Source organism: Panthera pardus, unplaced genomic scaffold, assembly GCF_024362965.1.
Source record: "Panthera pardus isolate Hobbes unplaced genomic scaffold, ASM2436296v1 HiC_scaffold_24, whole genome shotgun sequence".
Classification (NCBI taxonomy): Eukaryota; Metazoa; Chordata; class Mammalia; order Carnivora; family Felidae; genus Panthera; species Panthera pardus.
The window spans coordinates 29,081,642-29,109,215 of NW_026526810.1; the positions used below are offsets into that span (position 1 = coordinate 29,081,642).

Below are 27,574 nucleotides of genomic sequence, written 5' to 3' on the forward strand. Positions count from 1 at the left end.
CACTGGTTTTTTTTTTTTTTTTCCTTATTGATTTGTAGGAGTTCTTTATATATTCTGTATACAAGTCCTCTGTCAGATCCCCATGCTCCTTTTTTGAAATTCAAATATCCCCAAGAGAGGGGTGGGGGGATGGGGCGGTGGGAAGGAGGAGGCTGAGGCAGCGATGAGGCCCAGCATGACCAATACCTGAATGGTACCAAACTTCTTTCTTCCCTCTCTGAGCCTGGGAAGCCCTTCTAGAAAGGAGGCGTCCTCGGTGAGGCTGCATTTTCCTTCCTCCTACCGGTCTTCTTCCAGCTGGGAGAAGCTGGGATATAAAAGAGGAGTCCCAGAAGAGCCAGCAGCAAAGACCTGGAATTTTCACAGTCAGGGAGAGGAGCCGAGGGAAGAGTTTGACCTCCCCCCTCCTTCTGGGCCTGCACTGGTGGTGAGCATCTACTGTCAAGAGGACAGGGGAAGGACAGCAGGAGCACCCGGGCTCAGGATGCCTGGCAGTGGCTTCTTCCAGAGAGACAGTGACTGAGTCCAGGGGACACTGGAGCCCAAGGGGATTAGAGAAGGAGAAGGAAAGACTGGGGGACCAGAATGTCTTGAGGGGAGATGTGACCCCCCCCCCAATGTACAGGATTCTATCCTCTTCATCCCCAGATCCCTGGCCCCTTAGCAACAGGGGCCCCTCTCAGAAAGTAAGGGGCCTATGGGGCTTTCTGAGAGGAAGTCCAGTGAGGGGAGGACCTGGAGGTGCTCATTAGTGTGGGTTGAATGAATGAAGCTCAAAATGGCACGTAAATGACAATGGCACCGTTTCTTGAGCGCCTGCCCTTCGCCAGGCACATTTACTTACTAGCAGCTCCTGTCCTACAAAGAAGCACCTCCATTTTGCAGATGAGAATAAATAATTTGCCCATGGTCACAAGGCTGTAATTTGTCCTCAGCTCTGCCGGACTCTGAAGTCTGTGTGCTTCCCGCGAAGCTGCACAGCTTCTGATTAGGGGCCCCCCTATCTAGTCGTCCCCACCCCCCCCCCCCCCACACACTGCAGTGAGCAGTTTACCGAGGTGTTCCCAGCAGGCAGCGCGCTTCTCCCTGCCAGGTGTGGGAATACGAAGCCGGTAGGCGGGGCTCCAGGAAAAGAGGAGGGGATAAAGGGGAAATCAAGGGCTCTCTCTCAGGCTGTATGTTACCTGCTCTCCTGCCTCCCTCCCTCCCTCCTTTCTCTCTCTCTTCCCTCTCTCTCTCCCTTCCAGAACACTAACTGAGCCCTCCTGTGTGCTAGGCCTGTGCTAGGGCCAAAGTGAAGAAAAGAGGCACAAAACCTTGCCCTCGTGCAGCCTATTTATGGTCAACTGGCGAACACGGAGACGGTCATTCATCAAATGACTATGCAATCGCAACCGGAGGTGGGAGGGGAGGGGCTCACGTGTGCTTCCTTGGCTCCTTCTGCAGCAGATGTGCCCCCAGCATGGGAGGGGGCCCAGTGTCTGTGAGTTCTGTTCCCAGAGGCCTCTGTGCTGCAGGGGGAGCCAGCCATAGGCTGCTGTTGCCAAGCACCCCAAAGACATCCCTCCCCTTCCTGGCTTTTGTTTTGTGAAAACACGTTTTCAGGGGAATTATGCTGCATTGTCTGAGGGATGCGGGGCTTGGAGGGAGTGGGGGTGGGGGAAACAGCTGGAGGAGAGAATTGGGAGTGTCTCCCAACCAGAAAAGGGTCAGGCTTGGGAGGTGGGGAGGGTGCGCTGGGGGACCTTAGAGGGGGAGTGGTCAGCCCCATCACACAGGCTTCCAACACTGTCAAAGATGCAAACAATCCCTCATACGCACAGATGCCTGGCAGGGACACCATGGAGCTTCTAGTCTTCGGGGTCTAGAAAATTTGGACATAGCTATTACCTGTGGCATCCACAGCGGAACGGAGACTGGAGTACCTAGCCTCAACAGTGCATATTCCGTAAGGCCCCGGAGACCCTTGCTCGAGTTGAGGGGGATTCTCAATGTCAGCTAAGGTGGAGTTTCCCACCCTCGTGGCCACCTCCTCCGTTCCTCACCTAGATGTCCCCAATTCATGTTCAAACTCCTGGCCTCTGAACTATCATATTTTTGTCTAACTACGGTGGTTGACTTCCAGCCGGGATCCATATCTGCTTTCCAGCTGGGGCACTGACCGGGGCGACACGGGGGGAGGAGCAGGGATGGCACTATTCATGGGGGATTTGTAAGGATTAAATGAGACCATTCACGTGCAGCGCTTAGTACAGCGCCTGGCGCACGAAAGTGCCCGATAAACATTAGCTATTGTTATTAATTACCTCTCCAGGCAGAGTGGGAAGTGGAACAGAGGCGCGGAGGGGCATGGCGCGCTCAGATAGCTGGATCGCCAACGGCTGGTGCAGCACGGGGCTCAGGGGATGGTATCGGACGCAGGAGAGTGACCCAGGATCTAGAGCACGTATGGGATCACATGCACCATGGCCAGCGGGTTTGCGATTTCTCCCTGAAGGCCATGGGAAGTACTAGCGTTTTATCAGCAGGAACGTGCGTTTCAGAGAGCCCACTCCGCTGCAGTGTGGAAGATGGATCTGAGTGGAGAGAGACTCGGGGCGTGTTGTTACCTGCCGCTGACCCTGCTTTATGAGGACGGCGCTTCGGCATCTGAACAGGCAACATAAGGAGAAAGGGAGTCTAACCTATTTTCCAGCAACATCTCATTTCTAAGTGAGTAAGCAACTTTAGGATGTTAACTGTACAGTCAGGGAAGTGATACAGCAGGAGAGAAAACAACAACAACAACAACAACAACAACAACAAAAACCCGTAAAGAGATTGCAAGTGTGGCTCTGCAGGTGACAATGATTCAGGGACACAGAAGTGTCAAACTTTCCGAAATCCTGACACTTTTCCTCCCATCGTATGTTCTACCCACTGACCCGAGGAGACCTCCCCTTCAGCTTGTGCATTAATTAGGACTCTGGGTTGCAAGCAGCAAAGCAAACAAAACCTTTGCTCAAGTGGGGTTGGGCAGTAAAGGGAAGTTACTGACTTGCATAACTAAAAAGCCTAGAGGTAGCTGGCTTCAGGTCAAGCTTGATCTAGTGGCTCAAACAGTGTCATCGGAGAATTGGCTGCTCTCTGTCCTGCTATCTGCAATTTAGACTTCCTCCTCAGGCCTTAGACAATCTCCAGCCACCCCAGGCGTCCTCCTCACAATTATGAATGGCTGCACTGGTGCCTGATTCACATCCTTACTTTACTCTTTCCAAGGCCGGATGGGTGCTGTATGTGTGTGGGGTCTCTCTTCTGGGAGAAGTATTCCTCTAAGAACAGCCGCCCTTTCCTCCCCTCACTCAGTCCATGTCTCCTTGCTTTCCATTGGCCTTGAGAGCTTATACGGCCCTCCCTAAACCGAGCCGTGTGGTAGGGGCTGGGAGACACAATTGCCCAAGGACGGACCTCAAAACACTCAAAACACATGAAAGAATGACAGGAGAGGAAGGGTGATTTCCTGAAGGAAACTGCCCTCAGAAGTAGCATATGGACACAGGCCACCATGACATTGGTTCTCCCTATGTCCTTAGCTTCTGTGACCACTCCTCCTAGAAACTGGGGATCCTTCTCGTTTCCCATCCTTGAGGTATGAGGGTCCTCACAGTGCTGTCTTAGGCCTTCTCTCTCCCTCTTCCATGTCCCCTCCCCACCCAGTTGTTGGCTCCTAAATCCACACCGCCCATCCAGGTCTCACCCTGTGCCATGAGACCACGAGTCCAGCTGCCTGCTGGACCCGCTGGGGCCTGAAACCCAACATCCCTAAAACCTGACTCATTCTCACCCCCACCCCCCAAACCACCCGCTCCAAAACTGCTCTGAAACCCGGTCAGCCTTGACCCTTCCTCCCTCTCTCCCCCAGATATAACGAAGCCCCAACTATAAATCTCTGGGGAATCCATCTACCTCTTTCCAGCCCCACTGCCCAGCTCATGTTAGGTGCTCGGGAAGCACGGGGTGACCGATGGCTTCTGATTCAGCCAAGGCCACACCCCCTATTCTGCACAACCACCTCAGCGCTCCCGCAGCCACCAGAATGGCCTTGCCACGAGGGCAGGGTCTGTATTGTTGTAACTGCTGCCTGAGCAGAGGCCGGGACGGTGCCTGGTGCTTAAAGATCTCCCCAGAACTGCGTGGATTGAACACACGGACGAATGGATGAGAGAGAAAAGAAAAAGGGACTGCCTCCTGGGGAAAAGAGTCAGCATCTGTGAGGCCCTGTGAGGCGGCCAGGAGGGCAGAGGACTCTGAAGGTCCTCTGGGTCTCCAGATCCTGGGATCCCCTCAGGCTCGGTGTGGTGAGGCCCGATGACCATGGGAGCAGTTAAAAGCTGAATCGCCCCGTTTCTTGTTTGAATTCATCAGAAAACGAGCATCTCGAGGCCAGGGGCTCTGGGAACAAAGCGTGCTTGTTCTTCCCCCGCCCAGGTCACGGTCACGGGTGCCGGGCATGTGGGTTAATGACACCTAGGATTTCAGCTCCTGCGGTGACATGAAAACGTGTATCGAGGAGAAGGCAAAATGGGCCTGCTGGGCTGTAAAAAGCTCACCAACTTTATTAACCTCCTGTGACTTGGCAGAGACGGTAAGCTGGTGGCAAACACACGGATGTGGAAACAGACGTGTGGCTCCGCGACTTTGGTTTTCTCTATGAGGTCTCTGTACTTTTCTAGACAAAGACTCGCGCTTACCTCTCTCCCGCTGAACAGGGGCCTCCTCCTGCCCTCGGCAGGCTCGGAACAAAAGGGAAAGGAAGGAGAAGACTCTGTTTTGTCGTGTTCCTGCCTGGGCCAGTTTCCACGGACACCTCCCAAGCATGATCTTATTTAAACCTCACGGTAACCTTGAAAACAAACATCTTCACCTTCCTCCTTTTTATAGAGGAAGAGACAAAGGCTCAGAGAAGGCCCCCGATTGTCAGAGGCTGAGGGGTTGGCGAGTGTCAATACTGCGCCCTGCGTGCAAATCTGTTTTTCCTATAGACCTCGTCACCAGGCTGATTACACGGCCATGGTTAGATTTTAGGGTCTCTGTAACCTGCATCACACATGTCAGAAGCACAGGGGACGGGTTGGGGGTGGAGGGTTCAAACTGCCTTTGGCTCTGGCTCCCGAGGAGAAGCCTGAGCAGTAAACTTTACAGAACAGTCCAGGTTTCACGTTTGCAAGAAAATAATACATGCGTACCATGATAGATTCTCTGCCTGATTTCTCCATATGAGGCTCGCCTTGTATTATGATGCTTAAAACTTTTTCTTTTGCTTTTTTTTATTTTTTTTATTTTTTATTTAAAAAAAAAATTTTTTTTTACGTTTATTTATTTTTGAGACAGAGAGAGACAGAGCATGAATGGGGGAGGGGCAGAGAGAGAGAGGGAGACACAGAATCTGAAGCAGGCTCCAGGCTCCGAGCCATCAGCCCAGAGCCCGACGCGGGGCTCGAACTCACGGACCGTGAGATCGTGACCTGAGCTGAAGTCGGACGCCCAACCGACTGAGCCACCCAGGCGCCCCTTTTGCTTTTTTTTAAATATTTATTTATTTATTTTGAGAGACAGAAAGTGAGCAAGAGAGAGCAGGAGAGGGTCAGAGAGAGGGAGACAGAGAATCCCAAGCAGGCTCCACACCATCAGAGCAGAGCCCAACGTGGGGCTCGATCCCACAAACCACGAGATCACAACCTGAACTGAAACCAAGAGTTGGATACTTAACCAACTGAGCCACGCAGGCACCCCTCTTTTTCTTTTTAATACGGAGAGATTCCAAGAAGAAAACCCAAAGTGAGCCATTAAGCTCCCTGGTCAGGTTAGACTTTGTGGACACTAAACTTATTGTGGTATCATTTCACAAAATACACATGTATCAGATCGTCATGTTGTCCGCCTAAAAGTTATATAATGTTACCTGTCAATTATATCTCCATAAAACTGGGGGCGGAAAACCTAAGTATAAATTCAGGAAATTCAAACAGCAGGAACATTTTTAAAGTTAAGTACTATTACCTTCTCTCTCTCTCCCCCAAAGGCAATCTTTGCTAACATTTTCTTGTGATTCCTTCAGCCAAAAGGAACACATACGTGTAGGACTGTATTTTGTTTGTGACAGGAGTAGGGTCACATGATACCCCTGAGATGTTCTTTCTTTACCTTGTTCTTTTTCACTCCGTACCACATCTGAGAGAATCTTCCCACTTTAGCACCAGACCATCCACCTTCCTTTTCCTGAGCACATGGTGTTCATTTTCTTTGCTCGTTTGAGAAACCCGGTTTGGGGTCTTTTTCCCCATCAAACTCTTAGGACTTACAGGAGTCAGTTTTCGGTCAACTTTATGTGTTACAAATACATTGTCTTCATTTTTCACTGTATAATCTCAAACACATGTTCACATTTCTTGTTCCTAGAGGTGGCTCAAATGATTGCTTCATAAGGACCAGGAGGAGGGCAGGAAGGGGCGGTATTTGTTTTCTATTGCTGCCATAAGAAATTACTACAAATCTGGTGGCTTAAAACCAGTCGAATTTACCGTCTGAGGTTGGCAGTCTGAAGTGGGTCGCGGGGCTACATTCCTCCTGGAGGCTCTGGGGGAGAACCTATCTCTTTGCCTCTTCCAGCTTCTAGGCACCCTCCTTGATTTCTGGCCCCTCCCCCCAAGCCAGCATCATAGAGTCCTCTCCTCCCTGGCTGTTTCTATCCTTACATCCTTCCTCTCTATTTGAGCCTCCTGATTCCTCTTAGAAGGATCCCTGTGATTACACTGGGCCCATCCAGATAACGCAGGATAATCTCCCCATCTCAAAATCTTTAATCACGTTGGCAAAGACCCCTTTGCCATGTAAATTGTGACTATGTGCAGGGATAAGGACATGGACATCTTTTGGTGGGCGGAGGAGGGGTGGGAAGAAGGGTTGGTAGTATTGCTCCAAAGCATAGCCACCCCTCCTCCATCTCTGGCACTCTAGAACTTTCTACATGCAGTGTGACCTAAGCCTCAGTGCAGACCTCTTCTTCTAACCCCATCTAAAAGGGGAAGCCTGGGGCACCTGGGTGGCTCAGTAGGTTAAGGGTCTGACTTCGGCTCAGGTCATGATCTCACGGTTTGTGAGTTCGAAGCCCGCATCGGGCTCTGTGCTGACAGCTCAGAGACTGGAGCCTGCTTCAGATTCTGTGTCTCCTTCTCTCTCTCTGCCCTCCCCCACTTGTGCTCTGTCTCTGTCTCTCAAAAATAAATAAATAAGTGTAAAAAAAGGGGGGGTACCCTTATTCTTCAAGGGCTGGCATATCACCGTGTTTGTTTCTTTCTCACCCCAACAAACCCCCCTCCCATCTGGCACAGGGACAACTTCTGGAAATCAAGCTCTTGTGCTAAGAAATTAACTCTCCCAGCTGGACCTTACTCCCTGACCAGGCTCTAAGCTCCTGGAAGTTTCAGCTTTTGTTGGTTTGTACCCAATATGCCTATTGTGGTACCACCTGCTGTCAGAGAGAAAAGAAAGGAGGGGGGCTGGAAGAAAGGGAGCCGGTTGCTTTTCTGCAGCCCAGCGGGCCTCCCTCTCTCTTCCCTCCTGCTCACCTGGAGCTCAGCTTGACTTCTCTCTCCCCTTGGGTGCCTGGGTTTTCTAAGGGCCACCTCAGAGCAGAGACCTTGCAGGAGGATCTTGCCCTATTTTCCATCTAGCTATCGGTGCCCTGTTTCTGTTCTGCACAATGCTGGGGCCACCACAGGAGCAACAGGGACACTTGGTATGAAGCTGAGCGTCTTTCGGGGTTCTGCTGGGGGTGGAAGGGTGAGGAGGGCAAGGGGTGGTTTCTGGCGTAGGGAAGGAGTTCAGATATTGCGTCTTGTTCAGGTACTTCGTCTCAGAGGTGGTGGGGGGGGGGGTGGACTGGATGGCCCCTCGGGGTTGCTACCAGTCCCACGTATCCACAACTGCCACACCCCCACCCCGGCAAATCTGCCTCTTTCTCTGAAACCTCCAGATTTGAGACCTCCCTGGGCAAGTGGCCATGGAATTTTTGTGCCTCCTGATTATAAAAATAGCACATGCCTCTTATTATTAAAAAGTTGACAGTCTCAGAAAAACATAAAGAAGCAGGAAGCTATGATACCCCCAATCCAGGTATCCGGGAGGAACCACGGTTGACCTTTTAGCCTATGTCCTTCTAGTCTTTCTACGCATATATATTTGTAACTCCTGTGAGAGGCTTCTTTCTGGGGTCTTCTGGGGAGGGGGCATATGGAGATTCACTTAGGACCTTCAGGTATCCCCAGTAGGGGGTTGCTGGCCATGTTGCTTTGGCCCATGCCACCAGGGAGAAGGTTGAGCAACCTTTCTCGGCAGCGGTCCTGGGACCTTAAGGAACATTTCAGTTCCGTACTGGATGACAGCAGAATACCGTCTCCCAGTCTTACAGAATGGGAGTCCTATTCGGAGGGGGTGGGAAGGTGGTGTAGGTATCTCGTGATATTCCGCCCCCCCCCCCACCACCCCACCCCCCGCCAGCCCAGGGGCCCTCCTGCTTGGATGTCTTTCTCCTCTCCTCTCTTTCCTGTTGCCCCTCTGACGCCGCACCTCTTCCTGCTCAGAAATCCAGCTCATCCCCTTCTGGAACAACCTCTCCCTGAAACAAACCAGAGACTCTTAAATCCACTCCTGTACCTCCACGCTCCCAGCTCCTGGCTCTGAATGACCACGGCTCGTCTCCACTGCTGCCACAGCTGCTCCTGTCTGGAAGACAAGAGGGCCTCTGCAGGGGGGTGCAGGGGATGAGGGAGGAGCCCTGTTCTCTGAAGTGCAGGGACAGAGGGGGGCAGGTGGAGGGTCCTTCCTCCAAATCATAGCCGCTTCACCCAACAATGTACCTATAATACAACATGTCTCACGAGCTCAAGACTAATTCTTCCAGGAACAAAAATACCCACAACCGTACAAATAATATTTGACACACATAAGAAATTAATATTCTTCCTATTACTATACTCATAACGCTATTTCCTGTGAGCAAACTGCCTGACCTTATTAGCTCGAGAGAACATTTACCTCCTCTCTGTCAAGGTTAGATGACAAGATATCCTTCATTAACTTGACAAAAAAGCATATTGCTTTAATTGCTCGGAAAGGAAATTGGGGTGGGTGTGGGGTGGGGGGGATGGGTGGGGCGAAAAGTCACTCTTTCAGTCTATCACACACATATTTTTAACATACTTGAAAATACACAATGTTGTATCTTGCTTTTTTTCACCATGTGATAAACACTGTCCCCCCATTTAAAAAAAAAAATTCCCCAAACACCCTGTCTTACATAAGCACCATTTAAAACCATTGTGTAACATTCCATCGTAGAACAGAGCCTGGGCTTTTTAGGGGCAGAAAGTCAACATCCCAGGATCATTCTTGCTAAAGTAAATCCTTAAGAGCCCTAATAACTAGCTTGGGAATTGCTGGAGACTTTCCAGAGAAATCACTAATAGGGAACAGCTTACGTTAAGTTGGAAAGGCTGTTCTAGGATATCAGAGCTGTGTGCAAGACAGCTTGAGGCCAGCCCTGCTGTAACCCGAGTGAGCTGGGTCAAGAATCACATCCTAGGAGGGGCCAAGATAAAAGTATTAAAAAAACAACAACAAAACCAAACAGACACAAAAGGTACTCAACCTGGGTGACTGTGGCAGCAGCCATCAACCGTCCCCCAGGAGTAGAATCAGTGACATTTCATCTTGGACACAGGCAGACAGCTGTATTCCTGGATGGGAATGAACAGGCGTAGGAGCAGGAGATTCCTAATTTCAAGCTCTGACCATCTCTGAGACTAGGTAGCCCTCAGTTCTCAACGCTGACTGAACGTTGGGGGGGGGGGGTAGAAAAAAAACAAAACACAAACCCAAAGGAAATGCCCAGGACTTAATCACAGTCTGATTAAAAATAAAAATCAGATCCTCCCCCGGAGAATCCTAGGGAAAGCCAAAGCTCTCTGTTCAGTTTGTGCGGCTTAGATACCCTAGAATGCCTTTCTGAAGGCAGGGGGGTGGACTGTATGACCTCCAGTATGTGTCACATCCACCCCCACCAAGACTTGGCAGCAAATCCTGGGATGTCAGGAGTATTTTTTGCCCATTTTTTTTTTTTTTAATTTTGCAAACCTATTTTCAAGTCTCGTCATCCGGGAGACTTGGTTAATAGGACAGAAATTTGGGGGTATGACAAGGAACTCTGACTGCCTTAGGTCTTCCCAGATGGGTCTAGCAGTCCCAAGTTTCATCCAGATATCTGCAGGGGACCTTCCAGGGAAGTGATGGGCTGCTCACTGCCCCATTAGGATTCCTCTATGGTCTTCCCAGAGGGCCCAGCCTGACCAGATGTGGCCTGGAACTGGGGGGGAAGCCGCGGAAGAGGAAGCTAGCTCCCTGCTACATCACAAGCGGCTTTTGGTAGCCAGCCCTGAAATGGTCCCCCAAACCCACTCAAACATGCCGTCAGCCAGTGAAAGTCATCCACACTGCCTCCAAAGTCTGTCTTGGATCCACTTCTCTTCCTCTCCAACACCAGCTCCCAGTGTCGAGATGATCTCCTCATTGGTCCACCCACCTCTAATCTTTCTGCCGTGGGTCTATTCCCCACGTGCCACAGCCAACGTGATCGTTGAACTTCTGTTTCCAAGATGGTGTAAAGGTAACAGTGCCCCCTTCTGTTACTGGAAATAATCCAAAACCAAAAAGGAACTGAAAGCAAAGCACTAACTCCGTTTTTAGTAAAAGTAGAACCTAAGACACAAAACAGGCGGAAGAGTGACCCCCCCCAAACGATGGATCTTCAGCAGAGGCGCTCGTAGGAGGAAGCGGAGAGAGCACACCAAACTGCCAGCTTGCAAAGAAGGTAAGGGGCGCACCTGGACGAGCAACGCAGAGAGCCCTCGTTTGCAACAGCTGGAAGCAGGTGCACGTGCTGGTGACATGGGTTCTGCTGGACCGGGACTAACCATACTCATAGGAAGTGGTTTGTCTCTGTGGCAACAGGGGAGGAGCGACTTTGCACGCTGGGAAGAGCCTCGCCATTGGTGAAAAGAATTCAAGGCTAAGTGCCCTTATATTGCCCCCGGGTCATAAGGAAAATTTAGCCCACCTGGAAGACAACCTTGTCCACTGTCATAGAGGAGGCGCAATGGGAAAGGAGAAAAAAAAATCACCTGCTTCAGTGACAAGTAATCTATACAAAACAATGACAAGAAAAAAAGGAGGGGTGGGGGGAGAAACAAACAGCAGGCAAAGAAGATACACCCAAAAATGTTGCCACAGAGCAGATGAAAACTCTAACCGGAAAATGAAGAGAACGTAGGGAAGCAATCGCCTCCGTGAAGAAAAGTACAGACCTTAGAGATCCCGGAAGAGGTCATGAAACAGTAGGAGGAAATGGATCCCGAGCCGGAGTGCTCAGAAAAAAAGACAGCCATCCAAACTTCATTCTTAAAATAAAGTCTAAAATCTGAAGGAGTAAAGGGGACCATAAATCCTGTTAAAAACTCAGTGAAAAATAGCCAGAGGAGTACAAATTACAGAAATGGATCGGCTGGGAGACAGTAGGTATGAAGGACAAAAAAAGAGCTGTTTGTATGTGCGTGAACTACTTCTGAAAGAGCACACAAGAAATTGATCGGATGGTTTGCCTCTAGGGAGGGGAGGGGTGGGAGGAGGGCAGGGATGGAAGGGAGAATTTCCACTTTTCTGCCTTTTAAGAATGTTGACTTGCATGAACATAGTAGCTCTTCAAGAAATATTCTCATCCGGCAAATCCCAAAAGCCCCCAGCACACATAACGCATGCACATTTACCAACCTGATCGTGTTATTTACTCCGCTCCCTGAAAACCTCTGAATGGCTCTCCTTGCCGTTAGGATAAAGAGTGTACATCCATCTCCAGATGGCTTAGCCGTAGGGCGACCATAGAATTTATTGCGCAACAGGGCAGTGTTGAGGTGGGACGGGGGTCGGTGCTACATGTGTAACCTGAGACTAAAGTCGCCCACCTACGCGGGTGGTCACGACCTGACCCTTGCGGCCCTCTCCAGCCTCCCCGCTCAGCCCCCAGCTCTCTGTGCCCAGCCACACTCCAGAACCCTCCACGGGGCTAGCCCTTTGGATCTGAATGTACCTCTCACCACTTCGCGTATTTTACTAATTCTAAAATGCACGTTTCCCTCTCTACATTTGTACGTCTGAAATTAGAACAGGTCTTACAATCCACAGCGTGTCCTAGTTTTATCCGAAGCAAGCTTGTTGGTGGGCCCTAAATGAATGGCACATCCTACAACAGAAGGCACATGTTATCACTCTGAACTGTAACTGTCTCGTCCCACGGCTAACAGTAGTTACATGGTAAATAAATTCCACAAGGAAGCAGAAATTTTCAGGAAAAAAAAAATCGGGCGGGGTTAGGGGATTTTCTCTTGAAAACTTCTGAAAGTTTTTTTTTTTTTTTTTTTCCTGAATATGACTGGTTTTCTCTAGGTCTTTCAGGTCTCCAAATAACCCAAACTTGATTATAGAATGAAATCAAGTTCCATACCAAATACATCTTTATGTTTCTAACAGCAGGACTTTTGATCTATAAAGGAAAGTGAAATAAAGGTGAAAAATATATATATATTTCTATTGCAGCATCTCTACCTCATCCTTGACTTGGGTCACAAGGTACAATTGACAAAGTGCAAAAGAACATGTTCACTCATTCAAGAAACGTCCACGGAGCGTCCATGGAGCCCCCGTGATGATCTGTCTGCCCTTGGCTCCGTACTGAAAACACCCCAACAAATAAGACCAAGTCTCCTCCCTGCAGAGCTTACAATCTAGTGATGGGTATGAAACAGGAACATACGCACAAGTAAAAATATGACATGTCAGAAATGGTGGTTATAATGATGATAATACACTCACTGGAGATCTCCAGGGGAGAGACTTGGCGAAATTATTTGAAAGAATGTTTCAGTTGATTCTTGTGATCACTGGCTGCCTGGGCTGTATTAGAGGTTTTGAACTTAGGCTGCGAGTTCATGATAGAATCACATGACACGCTTTCATGTGCACGACACCTGGGTCCCTCCCCTAAAGATTGTGATTTAATCCATCTGGGGGAGCCCTGAGCTTCTGTATTTATTTATTTATTTATTTATTTATTATTATTATTATTTTTTTTATTTATTTTTGAGACAGAGAGAGACAGAGCATAAGCAGGGGAGGGGCAGAGAGAGAGGGAGACACAGAATCCGAAACAGGCTCCAGGCTCCGAGCTGTGAACCCAGAGCCCGACGCGGGGCTCGAACTCACGAACTGTGAGATCATGACCTGAGCTGAAGTCGGACGCTCAACCGACTGAGCCACCCAGGCGCCCCGCTTCTGTATTTATTTAAAAGCTCACCAGGTAATGCTAGTGAACTGCCGGGGTTGAGAATGGAGGGCTGTTGCAGTCTCAGGGATGTTTGGAGATCGGAATTAGGAGCTCGCTCCTCCCAGGCTATCCACTCCTGCCCAGGAGTCACGATTAGGCTCTTACACCCACCTGCCCGCCCGTGTCCAAGGCTAAATGTCTTCAGATCTACACCCAGGGACAGACTGATGGCCAGCTGGCGTACTGTGCCTTCGCATCTGCTTTTATACTTTTGCTTCGGCTCCTCCTTGGCTATGCTTCCTGTACAAAGCCAAGTCTGGGAGGTGACCCCTACCATTTCAGTCAGGCCCTAATGCCTTCTGTGCACAGCTGTGACTGCCTGGAGGACAGTCCAGTCCCCGAGCACAGGTTGCTTTCCGTTAGCAATTTCTTTGCAAAGTCCCCGGTGTAGAATTTCCATTAGTGACTCCATTTTGAAATCCCATCAAGTCTACCAGGTGCTATGCCAAGAACCCAATATGTAAACACCCTAACAACTCCCTCTTAAAAAAAAAAAAGAAAACAAAATGTTTTGCTTTTCAGATCAAAATTTCCAAAATTATTCTATCCCTACACCTGGCCTCTGAGGGGGATTGAAGAGGGAAAAGATTGGGGTCCCAGGACATCCAGGTGAGAGGAGCCTAGCTATTCTCTTTTCTTATGACTCGCCTCTGAAATCACTCCCACCCTGACATGAACTTGCAGGAAAGCTCCCCAACTGGCCTTGGCTGGAGCTGGGTGACATCTGTGAGCCTCAGTTACTCCATCTGTTGGTATTATTGAAAGAATCAGGGGTGGGGCGCCTGGGTGGCTTGGTCGGTTAAGCGTCCGACTTCGGCTCAGGTCATGATCTCGCGGTCCGTGAGTTCGAGACCCGCATCGGGCTCTGTGCCGACAGCTCAGAGCCGGGAGCCTGTTTCAGATTCTGTGTCTCCCTCTCTCTCTCTGCCCCTCCCCTGTTCATGCTCTGTCTCTCTCTGTCTCAAAAATAAATAAACGTTAAAAAAAAAAAGAAAGAAAGAATCAGGGGTGTGGGGGCGTCTGCGTGGCTCAGTTGGTTGAGCGTCTGACTTCTGCTCGGGTCATGATCTTACGGTTCGTGAGTTTGAGCCCCATATCAGGCTCACTGCTGTCAGCCCGGAGTCTGCTTCAGATTCTCTGTCCCCCCCTCTTTCTCTGCACCTCCTTTGCTTGTGCTCCCTCTCTCACTCTCTCTCTCTCTCAAAAATAAATAAAATGTTAAAAAAAAAACAAACAGAATGAGGAGTGCCGGGACCGAAGCAGCAAGTACCAAACCTTGCACATAGTAGGCAGTTCTGGTTGTTATTACCTCCCTCTGCCTTCCAGTGTTTTTCTTCTAGAGAACTGATTGTGTCCGGACTGTTTTATGTCATTGCTCAATGAGCTGGAAACGGCAGCCGTGCTGATTAGAATGCTGGTTTGCAGGGAACAAACAGTAGTGTTGACATTTGCAGAAAGCTTTCTTGCTAAACTTTAAACACTTTGCAGATCTAATCCTGCTGGCATTGCCTGTTAGTGATATTTCTATGGCTATGATGGACGCGCCGAGTTCAATCAGACACCCGGGGAAAGGGCAGGATAATTAGTTTCCTTTAGGGTTCCAGCAAAGGTAGGTGGATACCAAGTTCATTTTAGCATGAAGGAGGCTAACTTGTATTGAGCGTTACCTGTCTGGCACATAGGAGGAGCTCAATAAATGTTGACAAGCTGAATGTGAAGGAATGATTAATTAATTGCATAGGCCAGAACGGACTCTGCATTTTTATTGGGTACTATCTGTTCTATATGCACAAAAGGCTAATTTCAAATATTGATGTATTTATTTGAGCACAAAATGGCCACCTTCTCGCCGTGTTCTCATATGGCCTTTCCTTGGTACGCGTAAAAGAAAAAAGCCGTCTGGTGTCTCTTCTTTATTTTTCATGTTTTTCTTATAGATTTATTTTGAGAGAGAGTAAGTGAGCAGGGGAGGGACAGAGATAGGGAGAGAGAAAATCCCAAGCAGGCTCCACACTCAGCACAGAGCCCGATGCGGGGCTCGATCCCACCACCATGCGATCCTGACCTGAGCTGAAATCAAGAGTTGGATGCTTAACTGACTGAGCCACCCAGGTGCCCCTGGTGTCTCTTCTTATAAGGACACTAGTCCTATTAGATCAGAGGCCACCCTATGGCCTCACTTAATGTTAATTAACTTCTTAATTCCGATTATAGCCACATGGTTAGGGCTCCAAAACATGAATTGGTGGGGGGTCAGGGGGAGGGGACACTAACGTGAAGACCCCAACATTACCCTACAGTGCAGTAAGTCCTGTGATGGAGAAAGCTCTGATTGTGAGCTCCTTAAGGCTAACTGGAGCTTTGGAAGGGTTTACGCAGGGGAGGGAGTAGCAAACCATAGCCCAGCGTTCTCTTCGTTTCATCTCAGGTGCCCAGGGAAGTTGGTTCAGTAAGGCTGCTGAGATGGGGGTCCAGCCTGCAGGGAGGAAGGCGGAGGAGGAACCCCGTACTTGGCGTGTCTGACATCCACAGATGCCTCAGGTCTGCAGTCCCCTGTCCGACGCCAGGTCCAGAGCCCCCTCCGTGTCCCCTTCTCTTGCAGAGGCCTAAGCAGGGTGGGGACAAGCACAGCGGCCAAGAGGCCAGATCCCAGAGCCGGAGGCCAGCTCCCTCCCTTGCACCTTGTAGGGTTGCAAACCGGCTCAAGCCTCTCTGTGTCCCCTCCTCCAGTCTCTGGTTTGTGCCCAAGGAAGGGCCCAACTGAGTCTTCCCCAGGCCTTTATCAAGAATCTTCGTGGACTTCCTGAGCCTGGGAACTCTGGGGCAGCCGCTGTCCCCGCAGGGCAAGCAGTGCAGCACGCCCAGGGGACTGAGAACGCCCCACACCCCTTTCCACCTTCTCCCCTAATGTCGCTCAGCCACTCTGCATGGCCTGCACCCTGCCCTTTGGGTGTAGGCACCCTACCCCACCCCTGCACCCCCTCCGTACCTCAAACCCCACAAGGGGAGCACGGAGTCCAGGGACAAGGAAGGATCAAATCAGGTAATTACCATCCTCCTTCTCCTCAACAGACCACCCTGAGCACCACTGCGGGACGGCGCCCAGCAAGGGCAAGGCCACAGAGAGGCTTCCTTCCTGTTTTCAGGTCAGGTGCCTGTAGTGAAGACTCAGTGAGTTGTGAAATGCCTCTCCCTCTCCTCCGCTTCCTTCCATGTCCTGTCTGCCTGCCTGCCTCTTTCTCTTTTCATGATTTTCCTTTTTCCATCACACAGGGGATACACAACCGCATTTTCAGGTAAGACGTTGAGACCATACATGATTGAGATTACAAAGCAAAGCGTCAGCACCCTGCCGTGCCTCCACCTCCCCCACAATCCCCCTTTCCTCCTCCCAGGTGGAATCACTGCCAGAGTTTGGTATGCACATCTCATCCCCGTAGCTGGGGGAAGTTCCTGCATTTACACATATGTGAATACACACGTCTGCCCAGTATATACAAGTACGGCCTTCTTACCTATATGCCTACATGTACATGTACGTACGTATAACTTTTGCGATGTTTTGATGTAATCGAGGCCATACCATAAGTGTTCTGCAACTTGCTATTTGCGTGTGATGTGTTTGGGGGAACCGTCAATCACAGAACACACAGGTCTACACCGGAGCCCTGTCTCGTCCTAACAGCTGCACGTTCCAACCTGCAGATTTCTGCAGGTTTTTTAACCTCTCGTTATGGACAGTTCTGGGGTTTCAAAGGTTTGTTTTGGTATCACAAACAAGGAAGTGATGACTATTATGATCAGTTATCTGTCGCTGCCTAGCACATCACCCCAAAACTCGGTGGCTTAAAACCATAATACGTATTTATTATCACTCACGGTTTTTGCCAGGCATTGATCTGGGAGCCGCGCGGTCAGGTGGCGTCTGCCTCCGCATTTTTCACGAGGCTGCAGTCACTGGGTTGTGGGGGGCGGGGGCTGGAGGGTCCCCTCGCTCACAGGGCTGGAAAGTGGGTCTCAGTTGATGGCGGCGAGCCTTCGTTTCTCCCCATGTGGGCCTCTCCACTGGGCACTCTCACAACATGGTGGCTGGTTTCCCCCAGAAGGAGTTATTCAAGAGCGAGCAAAGCAGACGCAGCAATGCCTGTTAAACCTAAGTTCAAAGGTCACACGTGGTCAGTAGGAGGTGTTTTTCCATTCCAGTGGGGGCTGGGGGGGGGGGGGGGGGCTGGCTGGGGACAGGCAGTCCGGAGGAAGCTAGACTGCCTTCCATTGGAGGGGACTGGACCGCATCAGCCAGGGAGCCGGCGGACTCTCAGCGACCTCTCGACCGCGCCTGCGCTGTCTGGACCCGTCCAGGGTCACAGGTACCCCTGATTGAGGCCGCCCCGCCCCCGCCGACAGATCTCATCATCAACGGTTTAAGCGGGGCAGACGGGGGATAATTTCAAACACAGGTGCCAGAATCTCTTCGGTCATGACGGAGGAAGCCACAGTGAACACGTGGACGTGAACTCCAACAGTTATTTGTCTGCTAAAGAGAGAAACATCAGGATAGGTGACTCAGCTCCTCAGCAACAAAGCAGCCCCTCGGGAGAAACACGACTCGCAACAAGAGATTCCTACTCTGGGCATGTTCCATGGAGTGGAAGAAAAAAACTTTCTTGTTCTCCAAAGACACAGTTCATCGGATACTGATAAAAGGTTTGGGAGAACTCGAATTGGACTCCAAAGAAGAGAGGTATGGCGTAAGCTCTGTGCACAAGACGGACAGAGGGTCCAACAGAACTGTAGGAAGTCGCTCTCTGACACAGAGGTTGCGGGAAACTGTGGGCCTGTGTTTTCCCATGAGGACTTACAGCAAGCGGCCAAAACCCCTCTTCTAATAAAGGAAAAATACACCTTTCTGAATTAGTGCTTGAGAAATGCCCTTTTCCTGCTAACTCAGATTTAGCCCCCAAACGGCACTTATTACACGGCATATAGCCCCTGTGAGCCTACACTCCACGTTTTTTGATACATTTGATAGATCCTCGGTTTCTACGAAAGATGAAGGAGATCAGCTTTGAAAAAGAAAGCAGCGGGGCGCCTGGGTGGCTCAGTTGGTTAAGCATCCGACTTCAGCTCAGGTCATGATCTCATGGTTCATGAGTTCGAGCCCTGCGTCGGGCTCTGTGCTGAATGCTCAGAGCCTGGAGCCTGCTTCTGATTCTGTGTCTCCCTCTCTCTCTGCCCCCCTCCCTCCCCCACTCACACTCTGTCTCTCTCTCTCTCAATAAATAAACAAAAAAGAAAAAGAAAGCAGCAAAGTATTGAAGAGGGGGTTGACCCCCCCTCCCAACGCACACATATGTACATTTGAAGTGGACCACACAGGTTGATCCGTTTTAAGGTGGGACTGACGTTAACCTGGAATGACTGAACTAAGTGGGGACAATCCTGCAATTCCATAAGCTGATGTGACTCAGCAGGGGATACTACCACCCTGTGTCTGAGGTCAAGGAGGCAGAAGCAACAGCAGGTGTCCGGAGACAGCCTATGCTCACAGGTTAGCAGACAGGGAGCTTGGAAAGTCCATACACAGATTGATTACATCCCCCGCTTCGTGCCTGATTTGCTTCAGATTACAGGGAATCCCTGTTGCTGGGGAGTGATGGACCGTTACGAAGCTAAGCCTCCTTGAAGGGAAACCTGAAGGCACATTCTCGCTCAGGGACTCTGAGCAAAAGGTCTCCCTCTTCTCCATGAGCTCCCGGCGCTACAACAGATCCCTGTGTGCCCCGACTGCACAGTGGAACCACAACGTTGGTTCTGACACCCACGACCATGTGTGTTTCACTCCTCCGCTGTCACAGGACTTTCGGAACATTATAAAGGTCCCAGTGCTGGCATGGTTTCTTTTTTTGAACCATCGCTTACTATCTCACCAAGCAGGACTTTCCCTTTTAGCCTGCAGTATATCTGCCATGCCGTAATCTGCAGACGCACTAATATGATGGAATTGATGGGCTCCCTTTACCATCAGCGTTGCAGGACTTTTTTTGAAAGAGTATCGTTATAGGCAAAAAGGTAGAGTTCGCTGGTTAGAATGAGAACCAGTGAAGGCAAAGGAAACTCTCCTGCCCTCAAAGGGCGTTAACTAAATCTGCTTTTATGTGCATCAAACAATAAACCTATAGCAAGTACTGTATGCATCAGTGTTAGGTTTTTTCAGTACAGGATGTAGGCTTAGTATCCATCAGAGGCAATCTGCTGTTACTTACTCAGATAAACGTGGTGCCTATGGAGACATCAGAGGACAGGGCTACAGGTGTTCAGGAAGGCTACAAACACATTTTGTCCATTGAGCTAACCGTTTGGTTTTTGCAAACTGTAGTAATTGAGTGAGGCAACTCCGGGGCATTTGCCGTGAAGAATTCTATTTATTACTAAAGAACAAATTATTAATATTGGATGAGTGTTTCAACAGTGTGACTAATGTTTAAAATCGTTATTTTTTTTTCCAGACTTTTTCTGTGAGCTTCCAAAAGTAATGATGTTTGTAGTGGCTATAAATCAAGCTTTGGAAGTCCAAAAAATAAAGACGGCTTTCCTTTGAGGAAAAAAAAATGCAGTTTTCTGGCCACAAGGTATTGGTATAGTTTATAGTCAGTCCCCTGTCTCTTCTGCAAAAGGTACTGTTAAGTAAACCGGGTTTTCTAAGTAGTTGTTCTAAATTTTCAGGCTTCTAAACTTGGCAATAGAATTTTATTTAAAGGCCCTAGGTATTAACTTTTTAAAAAAATGAGTGCTTTAACTTAAAACACACTGGGGAAAGCTGCAATGTAGTCCTGTGTGTGATTTTTTAAATTTCTTAATATTTTTATTTTATTTTTGAGAGAGAGAGATGGAGGGTGAGCTCGGGGTGGGGGGGGCAGAGAGACAGGGAGACACAGAATCCAAAGCAGGGTCCAGGGTCCAAGCTGTCAGCACAGAGCCTGATGCGGGGCTCGAACCCATGAACAGTGAGATCATGACCTAAGCCGAAGTCAGATGCTTAACGGACTGAGCCACCCAGGAGCCCCTGGTTTTTTAGGTTAAAACATGTAGTCTAACCATTGATTAAAGTTGCATCTTTTCCTGGGCCCATGATGAGTTTGTGAACCATGAAGAAAATGAGACTAGAAGATGCCCGACCAGGTCAGATCAACAATAACTACAGTGGTTGCTGATGTGATTATTGTTAAACTGTAATGAACAATTTGGATTTATCTCTTTGTTGTAAACTCTCATAGCTGAATTGCTTAAGTACAATTTATAGAATTTCAGTGCAGTTAATTTCTAATGGAAAATCTGAAACTTACATTGTGGATTTAAAAGGTACTGTACAGGGGCACCTGGGTGGCTCAGTCAGTTGAGCGTCTGACTTTGGTTCAGGTCATGATCTCACGGCTCGTGGGTTCAAGCCCCACATCGGGCTCTGTGCTGACAGCTCGGAGCCTGGAGCCTGTTTCAGATTCTGTGTCTCCCTTTCTCTCTGCCCCTCCCCTGCTCAAGCCCTGTCTCTTTCTCTTTCTCAAAAATAAACATTAAAAAAAATTTTTTTTAAAGGTACTGTGCAACCATTATATTTGTAAATTATTTAGCACGTTTTTGTCACCTAGAATAGCGTGCCATACTACTCGAGGGGGCTATCTTGCAAGAAATACCAAGTTCCAGGGTTTGCTTCTTAGTATTGAACTACATTTACAGTTCTGTCCTAGACATGTCGTACCAGTCGAATCCATTCGTGTGTCTTTTTGTTCATGTGCTCTGTACCACTGGTGAGTGCGCCTTGGTTTCCTTACCTGCTGCCACAGAAAGTTCTTTTACATCCTGATGGCTATTGCCAAGGCTACACGAAAGAAAAGCTATATTTGTATGCAACCCTAACCCTTTGATGGCTAACCTAGGTTCCTGCTTGCTGCGCCTTGTTCCATCTGTGTTCTTATGCTAATAAAGTATGTTTGGTGTTCTCCTTGTAAAACAACAACAAACGAGTCACATGTTGTCACTTCTGCCACATTCTGTTCATCAGAAACCAGTCACTAAGTCCAGCACTTTTGAAGGAAGGAGTGCAAAGGATTTGTGAACATATTTTAAAACCATCAGTTCTGCCCTGACGCACGATCTGTATGGACTTATGCAAAGGTATCCTTAGAACAGATTTCTAGAACTCAACGACTGGATCAAGTGATATATGCACTTTGAATCTTGGTAATTCCTGTTTGTGGCAGAAACCGTTCATCGTCCTCCAACAGCCATCGTCTCTCTTTCTCCATTTAGCACTGGACCTCCTGACTTTTAGCTGGCACAGCTCGAGAATGTACCTCCCAACCTCCATTGCTGCTACATGGAGATGTGCGATGAAGTCCTGCCCAGTGAGAGGTATTGTGTGAAACTTCGGGTCGTGCCCTTAAATTAAAGGAAGCTATTGGCATACTTCCTTCCCGGTGCAGATCGTGGGGTGACACGTAGAAAGAACCCATCCCTGGATCCCCTCATGGAGCTGCCCTTCTTCGCAGGACTTCCTACCAGCCTAGACTTTTGTATGAGAGAGAAATGGAGTTACACTGCCCGCCTGCATGTCCCATCTCTGCCACTTGTCTGTGGTGAGATGTACCTGAGTGCCCGCTAAGCGCCAGGCGCAGTTTCCCTCGAGAAACTGCTGTATCCGGAGCTCACCTGTGGAGGGCCAAGAGGGACAATAAGCCAGGCTGGGCTGCAGTCCCCTCACCTGGAGAGTGGGGGCAACTCCCAGGGCCATTGCAAAGACCGAATGAAGTTACATGAGCATCAGATTGTGACCACAGCACCTGGAGGCAGCAAAGCCTTGGTACAGGCAGCTGTTATAATGAAGAAAAGCTATATAGGTGCCTGGGTGGCTCAGTCGGTTAAGCCTCCGACTCTTGATCTTGGCTCAGGTCATGATCTCACAGTTCGTGAGTTCAAGCCCCAGGTCGGGGTTCAAGCCCCACGTTGTGCTGATGGCCATGACTCAGAGCCTGGTTGGGATTCTGTCTCTCTTTTTCTCTGCCTCTCCCCCGCTTATGTGTTTTCTTTCTCTCAAAATAAATAAACAAACTTTAAAAAATAATTAAGAAAAGCTATAAAAGAAAGCCTCCAGCACCCCCCCCCCCCCCATTTCCTCTCTGTGCCCTTTTGTCCCCTCACTGGTAACTTACATAGATTTTAATACCCATCTCCCTGGGGTGGGGGGGGGGAGGGGGAACCTGCTTTCATAAAAGATCTCATAAATTCTTTCTCACCGAGATAAGAATGACTGGTATTGTTTAATGCACTTCTCCTGCTACACGTACACTCTAGTGGGGGACATACTGTGCTTGACTAGACCACAGACGTGAAAAGTCTAACTATGAAATTTCGGGCACCAGTGAAGCTAGGTGGGGGCGCTTGGCCCGCTAGGAGGGGCTTCGCTGATGCTGTCGAAATTGTAATTTTTAGGGAGCCGGCCCTGACCTCCTCTCCCCTCTCTTCTTTAATATCTTCTTCCCTCTCTTTACCTTTTTTTTTTTTAAGGTTTATTAATTTTTCCAGAAGCAGAGTGCGAGCAGGGGAGGGGCAGAGAGAGAGGGAGGGAGACACAGAATCGGAAGCAGGCTCCAGGCTCCGAGCTGGCAGCACAGAGCCCGACGCGGGGCTCGAACTCACGGACCGCGAGATCACGACCTGAGCCGAAGTCGGACGCTCAACCGACGGAGCCACCCAGGCGCCCCGCTCTTGCCTCTCTTGTCTCTTCAGCTCCCTCTGTGTCTCTTCCTTGCCTAAACGGCCATCTGAGTCTCTGATGATTCAATGTGATTACGTTTCCACAGGCAGGTGTGTGTCCTGTTTAGTCACATTAAAAATAAATCACTTAGCCCCACACAGTCAATGCATCAATCTGTTGCTCTCCTCTGCTTTCCAGGAACGGGTTGCTCAAGAAGCAAATGACTCGTGGGTCACGTGAGTGGGGAAGGCCGAGGTGGAGTGACAGCGCCCTTCTAGTTCGCCCACCAGCCTCCTGCCCGAGCAGACAGGGAATCCGTCGTGCCCGCGACTGTGCCCATCTCAGAGTGCATGCTGTGTTCTTGTGGCCCATGACGGTGAGCTGTGGAAGAAATACGGCTTGCGGAGGTGGGGTGAGGCTCGGATTTACTGATGCTTCCTATGTGCCAGGCCCAGTACTTTCTTTTTCGTCTCTTCCCTTCTTTCTTTTTTTTTAATTTTTTTTTTAAATTTTTTTAACGTTTATTTTTGAGACAGAGAGAGACAGAGCATGAATGGGGGAGGGTCAGAGAGAGAGGAAGACACAGAATCTGAAACAGGCTCCAGGCTCTGAGCAGTCAGCACAGAGCCTGACGCGGGGCTTGAACTCACGGACCGTGAGATCATGACCTGAGCGAAGTCGGACGCTTAACCGACTGAGCCACCCAGGCGCCCCTCTTCCCTTCTTTCATGGGGGAATCAGGATTCTGGTCGCGGGAGTCTGGGCACGTTGGTCTTTCAGGGCCTCATTTCTTGAAACCAGAAACATTACATCTTTCTCTAATCATTCCTTCTGCTATGACGGAAGAGTCTGGGGGTTAGGCAGACCTAGCTCGCCACTGTGGGCACGTGGCTTAGCCTGTTTCTTCAGCTCTAAAATAGGGCCAGAAATCAGGATCGAACCAGATAATATATTTAAGACACCTTATAAATAGGCAGCTAAAAAAGGGTGGTGTGTAATTCCTCCTTCATAACACAGGTGACATACTTCACCGTCTTAGAGGTTTGGTCATTTTTACAGGTTGGGGTGGCAGTGTTCCAGGAGGGGAGTGGGTGTGGGTGTGGGTGGGTGTTTCTCGATGAAAACAGTGTGGGGGAGAGAGACCAGAGTCTTTGTAGAAATTTCAGCACTTTAGAAAACCAGACCCCAGCCTCTATCAAATGCTGCCGGGGGGGGCGTATCAAAGACCGTCCTCCCAAAAGTCTTGTTCGGTGTGGCCTCCTTCCACGTCCCATGTGGGCTGGTCTGTGATTTGCTCTAACCAATAAAATGTGGCAGAAGCGACGTGGAGGCAGTTCTGGGCCTAAGCCTTAAGAAGCCCTGGAAGGTCCCAATTTTGTGCTTTGGGGAGATCTGGAACCAATATGTAAGAAATTTAGTCTCTCTGGGCTGGAGAGACCATATAGAAAGAACACGTGGAGAAGGAGAAACCCTAAGAATATATGGAGAGAGGGAGAGACAGACGGACAGTGGGAGAAAGGCCCAGCCACTCCCGTGTGCCACGGAGCCCAGCCCTCCAGCCACGGCTCTGAGGCACCAGCCATGTGAGTGACCCAACCCAGATACTCTAGCCCAGTCCAGCCCCCACATGACTGCGGTCCCAGCCGACATTGTGTGCAACAGAACTGCCGAGCAGATCCCAATCACCCCACAGTCTCACGAGAGACAATAAAACGGTTGTCTTAAGCCATTAAATTCTGTGTATTATATACAGCAATAGATAAAGAAGCAGTTAGCGGGATCTTGGAGTTATCGCTATGTGACAAACCATGGACGCTCATTATGAGAGGTACACAGGCACCGCCCTTGGGAGCTTGGTTTGGGCAAGGAGGTTGCACACGGGCAAGCATGAAGATTTGAGACTGTTATTAATCCACACTCAAGGGTGTGCTTAGAAGTGGGATGCACGGACTGTTGATGATGGCGTTGGGAGGGTGAGGCAGGAATACTTCCTAGAGAAAAGGAGTTTTGAGCTGGGTTTGAAGGAAAGAGCAGATGACATGAGAAGATGTCTCAGAGAATGAAGGGTAAGGCATTGATAGCAGCATGGTGGGGAAATTAGGACCCTGGGGAGGAGGAGCTGAGAAACTTAAAGTCTGGTGTTAGCTGGGTATAAAAAGAAGGGGGCTGGGGAGCCTGGGTGGCTCAGTTGGTTAAGCGTCCCACTTCGGCTCTGGTCATGATCTCGTGGTCTGTGAGTTGGAGCCCCGAGCTGGGCTCTGTGCTGACAGCTCGGAGCCTGGAGCCAGCTTCGGATTCTGTGTGTCCCTCTCTCTCTGCCCCTCCCCTGTTCATGCTCTGTCTTTCTGTCTCTCTATCTCTCTCTCAAAAATAAATAAAAATTAAAAAAAAAATAAGGGGGGCGGAAAGGGGATCTTGCCAAGCTAGGCCTGTGGGAGCCTCAGAAAAAGCTGGTTATTTCATGAGCTTTACTTTCTCCATCCCATTTGGTAAAAATATAACTTGTGAATGGCAGCATCCTTCGCTGCAGAATTGCACATGCTCGAGCTTGCCACTGCAGTCTCTTGGGGACTCTTCAGCACCCCCTGGAGGAGGCTCAGGGGGTGCACAGGTCTCCTCCCAGGATGGCATGTGGGGGCGGGAAGTGAAGCTGAGGGAGGGGGCTCCGTGTGGCTGAAGAGGAGGGGAAGACTTAAATCTGTGGAAGCAGCAGCCACCAGAGCGAACTGGTTGGTAATTAACAGGTTAATTAACAGGTAATTAACAGTTAATGGCTCACTTCAGGGCTAACGTGAGGCTGGAGCCAGGGCAGGAAATGACTTTAAAATCCCTTCCTTCCCCTCCGTGTTTGGTGGGGTTTTGACCTCTCCTACCTGGGAAGATCTGCGTCATGTTTGCTCCCCGGCTCCGGGAGTCAGGGCCAGAAGGTGATGGCTAGCCCCAAGAAACGTCAACTCCTAAGAAAATGAGCGATTCTGCCCTTCCCTTGAGGAAACAGGGGCCCAAGTGCAAGTTGTAGGGAGAGGGGCACGTGGTCCCTGCTCTAGGCACGGAAGGGCTGACAGGGTCAGGGGCCAGGCGGCTTACCCCGCCACGTCTTTCCAAATTGTAGGGTGGCACCTGAACTTGTGGGTCCACCCAGCTTACTCCATTGATAAATTCAGTATTCACTGTTATTAATTTTTATAGGCATGGAGTGAATCGGTTAGGAGCCTGCTTAGCTGTGAGGAATACAGCGCCCAACGAACTGTGCCCTAAATGATAAAGACATTCCCCCAATCCACAAAGAACTACTGAGAGGTGACCCCATGCCAGGCACTGTTGTAGGAGCTGGGGAGAGAGCAGAGAAAAGCGAACTTCCTGTTCCGGAGCAAGAAGGTAGCTCCTGTGAGGGCAGGGGCTTGACTTTGCCTTGAATACCCCGGGCACCTTTCTCCTCCAGTCCCCCCTTGTATTGGCTTCTGCCTCGTGGTCAACAGGTGGCTTGGGATGTCCAGGAATCTCAGTGGAGACAGATAGCAGGAGACAGAGGTGACCAGCCATTCCTGTTCTCTCTACCAGAAGGACACAAGCTTTCCCGGAACCCCCAGCAGATTCTTACTTACCATCATCACTGGGGAGACCCTGGGGCAGCGTGCGGCTACCTCAGATTTTTCATGACTAGTTAATCTGGTTGTCATTTATCACCTGGGGTTGCCCAGAACAAAGTCGGGGTTTAGTCTGCAAAAGAAAAGGGGGAAGGAACATTGGGGTCAGGCTGTCTTGTTCCCCCCGTGGCTCTTGGGGGTCGGCAGCCACCCACAAGGTAAACACTCTGTGGTCAAATCTTAAGTAAATAGAGAAACAAGTTAAAAGTGGCATTAGATACAATCCCAGATGAAGCAAAAAGGCTTTACTCATTTACTGCTGTTTACTGAGCTCTTTGGCGAGCGCTCTTCAGGACATGTGAAGGGGGATGAAAGGCTCCAGCCTCAGGGAATGTTCAGACCAGCTGGAGATGACAGGCACATGAAACAGCCTATGCCCCTGAGAGAATAAAAAGGCTTTGGTGGGATCTCAATGTACAGATATCGAACAGAGGTCCAGGTAAAGGCCATCATCGCATGAGGCACCCTCATGGCCCTCCCTGCCCACACCCCTCCTGGAGAACACATTCTGCTCACAGCTCTTAACGGGTAGTCCTGTGACATGCAGGCCCCTCCCCACCCCCAGCAGGCCCCTCCCCACCCCACGCAGGCCCCTCCCCATCCCACACAGGCCCCTCCCACCGCTGCCCATGGCTGTGGGGACCACACATGGGCCTTGAGTCAAAAGCAGCGGATCCCCTGGCTGGCGGCAAGGAGGCGAGCCCAGCC

At 49.8% G+C, this 27,574-nt stretch overlaps 1 protein-coding gene and 2 pseudogenes across 3 annotated transcripts in view; 2 read left to right on the top strand and 1 right to left on the bottom strand.

Annotated features, from left to right (window-relative positions):
• The first annotated feature begins 4,003 nt into the window (after positions 1 to 4,003).
• LOC109262569 (suppressor of cytokine signaling 5-like) lies at positions 4,004 to 18,701 on the top strand (annotated as a pseudogene).
• NOX5 (NADPH oxidase 5) overlaps positions 17,913 to 27,574 on the bottom strand; it is a 53,704-nt gene continuing 44,042 nt past the window's right edge. The window contains exons 17-18 of one of the 3 annotated variants that reach the window (XR_008417043.1): positions 26,825 to 26,939; positions 17,913 to 18,005 (exon numbers count right to left, since the gene is read on the bottom strand). Coding sequence is in view for 1 of the 3 variants with exons in the window: in XM_019441646.2 (XP_019297191.2) it covers positions 26,880 to 26,939 (60 nt within the window). In the remaining 2 variants the exon portion in view is untranslated. Of the gene's footprint in view, positions 18,006 to 23,932; positions 26,940 to 27,574 lie in introns of those variants that run through there. The other 2 variants (XR_002077939.2, XM_019441646.2) reach the window with 2 other exon arrangements.
• LOC109262570 (suppressor of cytokine signaling 5-like) lies at positions 18,930 to 20,349 on the top strand (annotated as a pseudogene).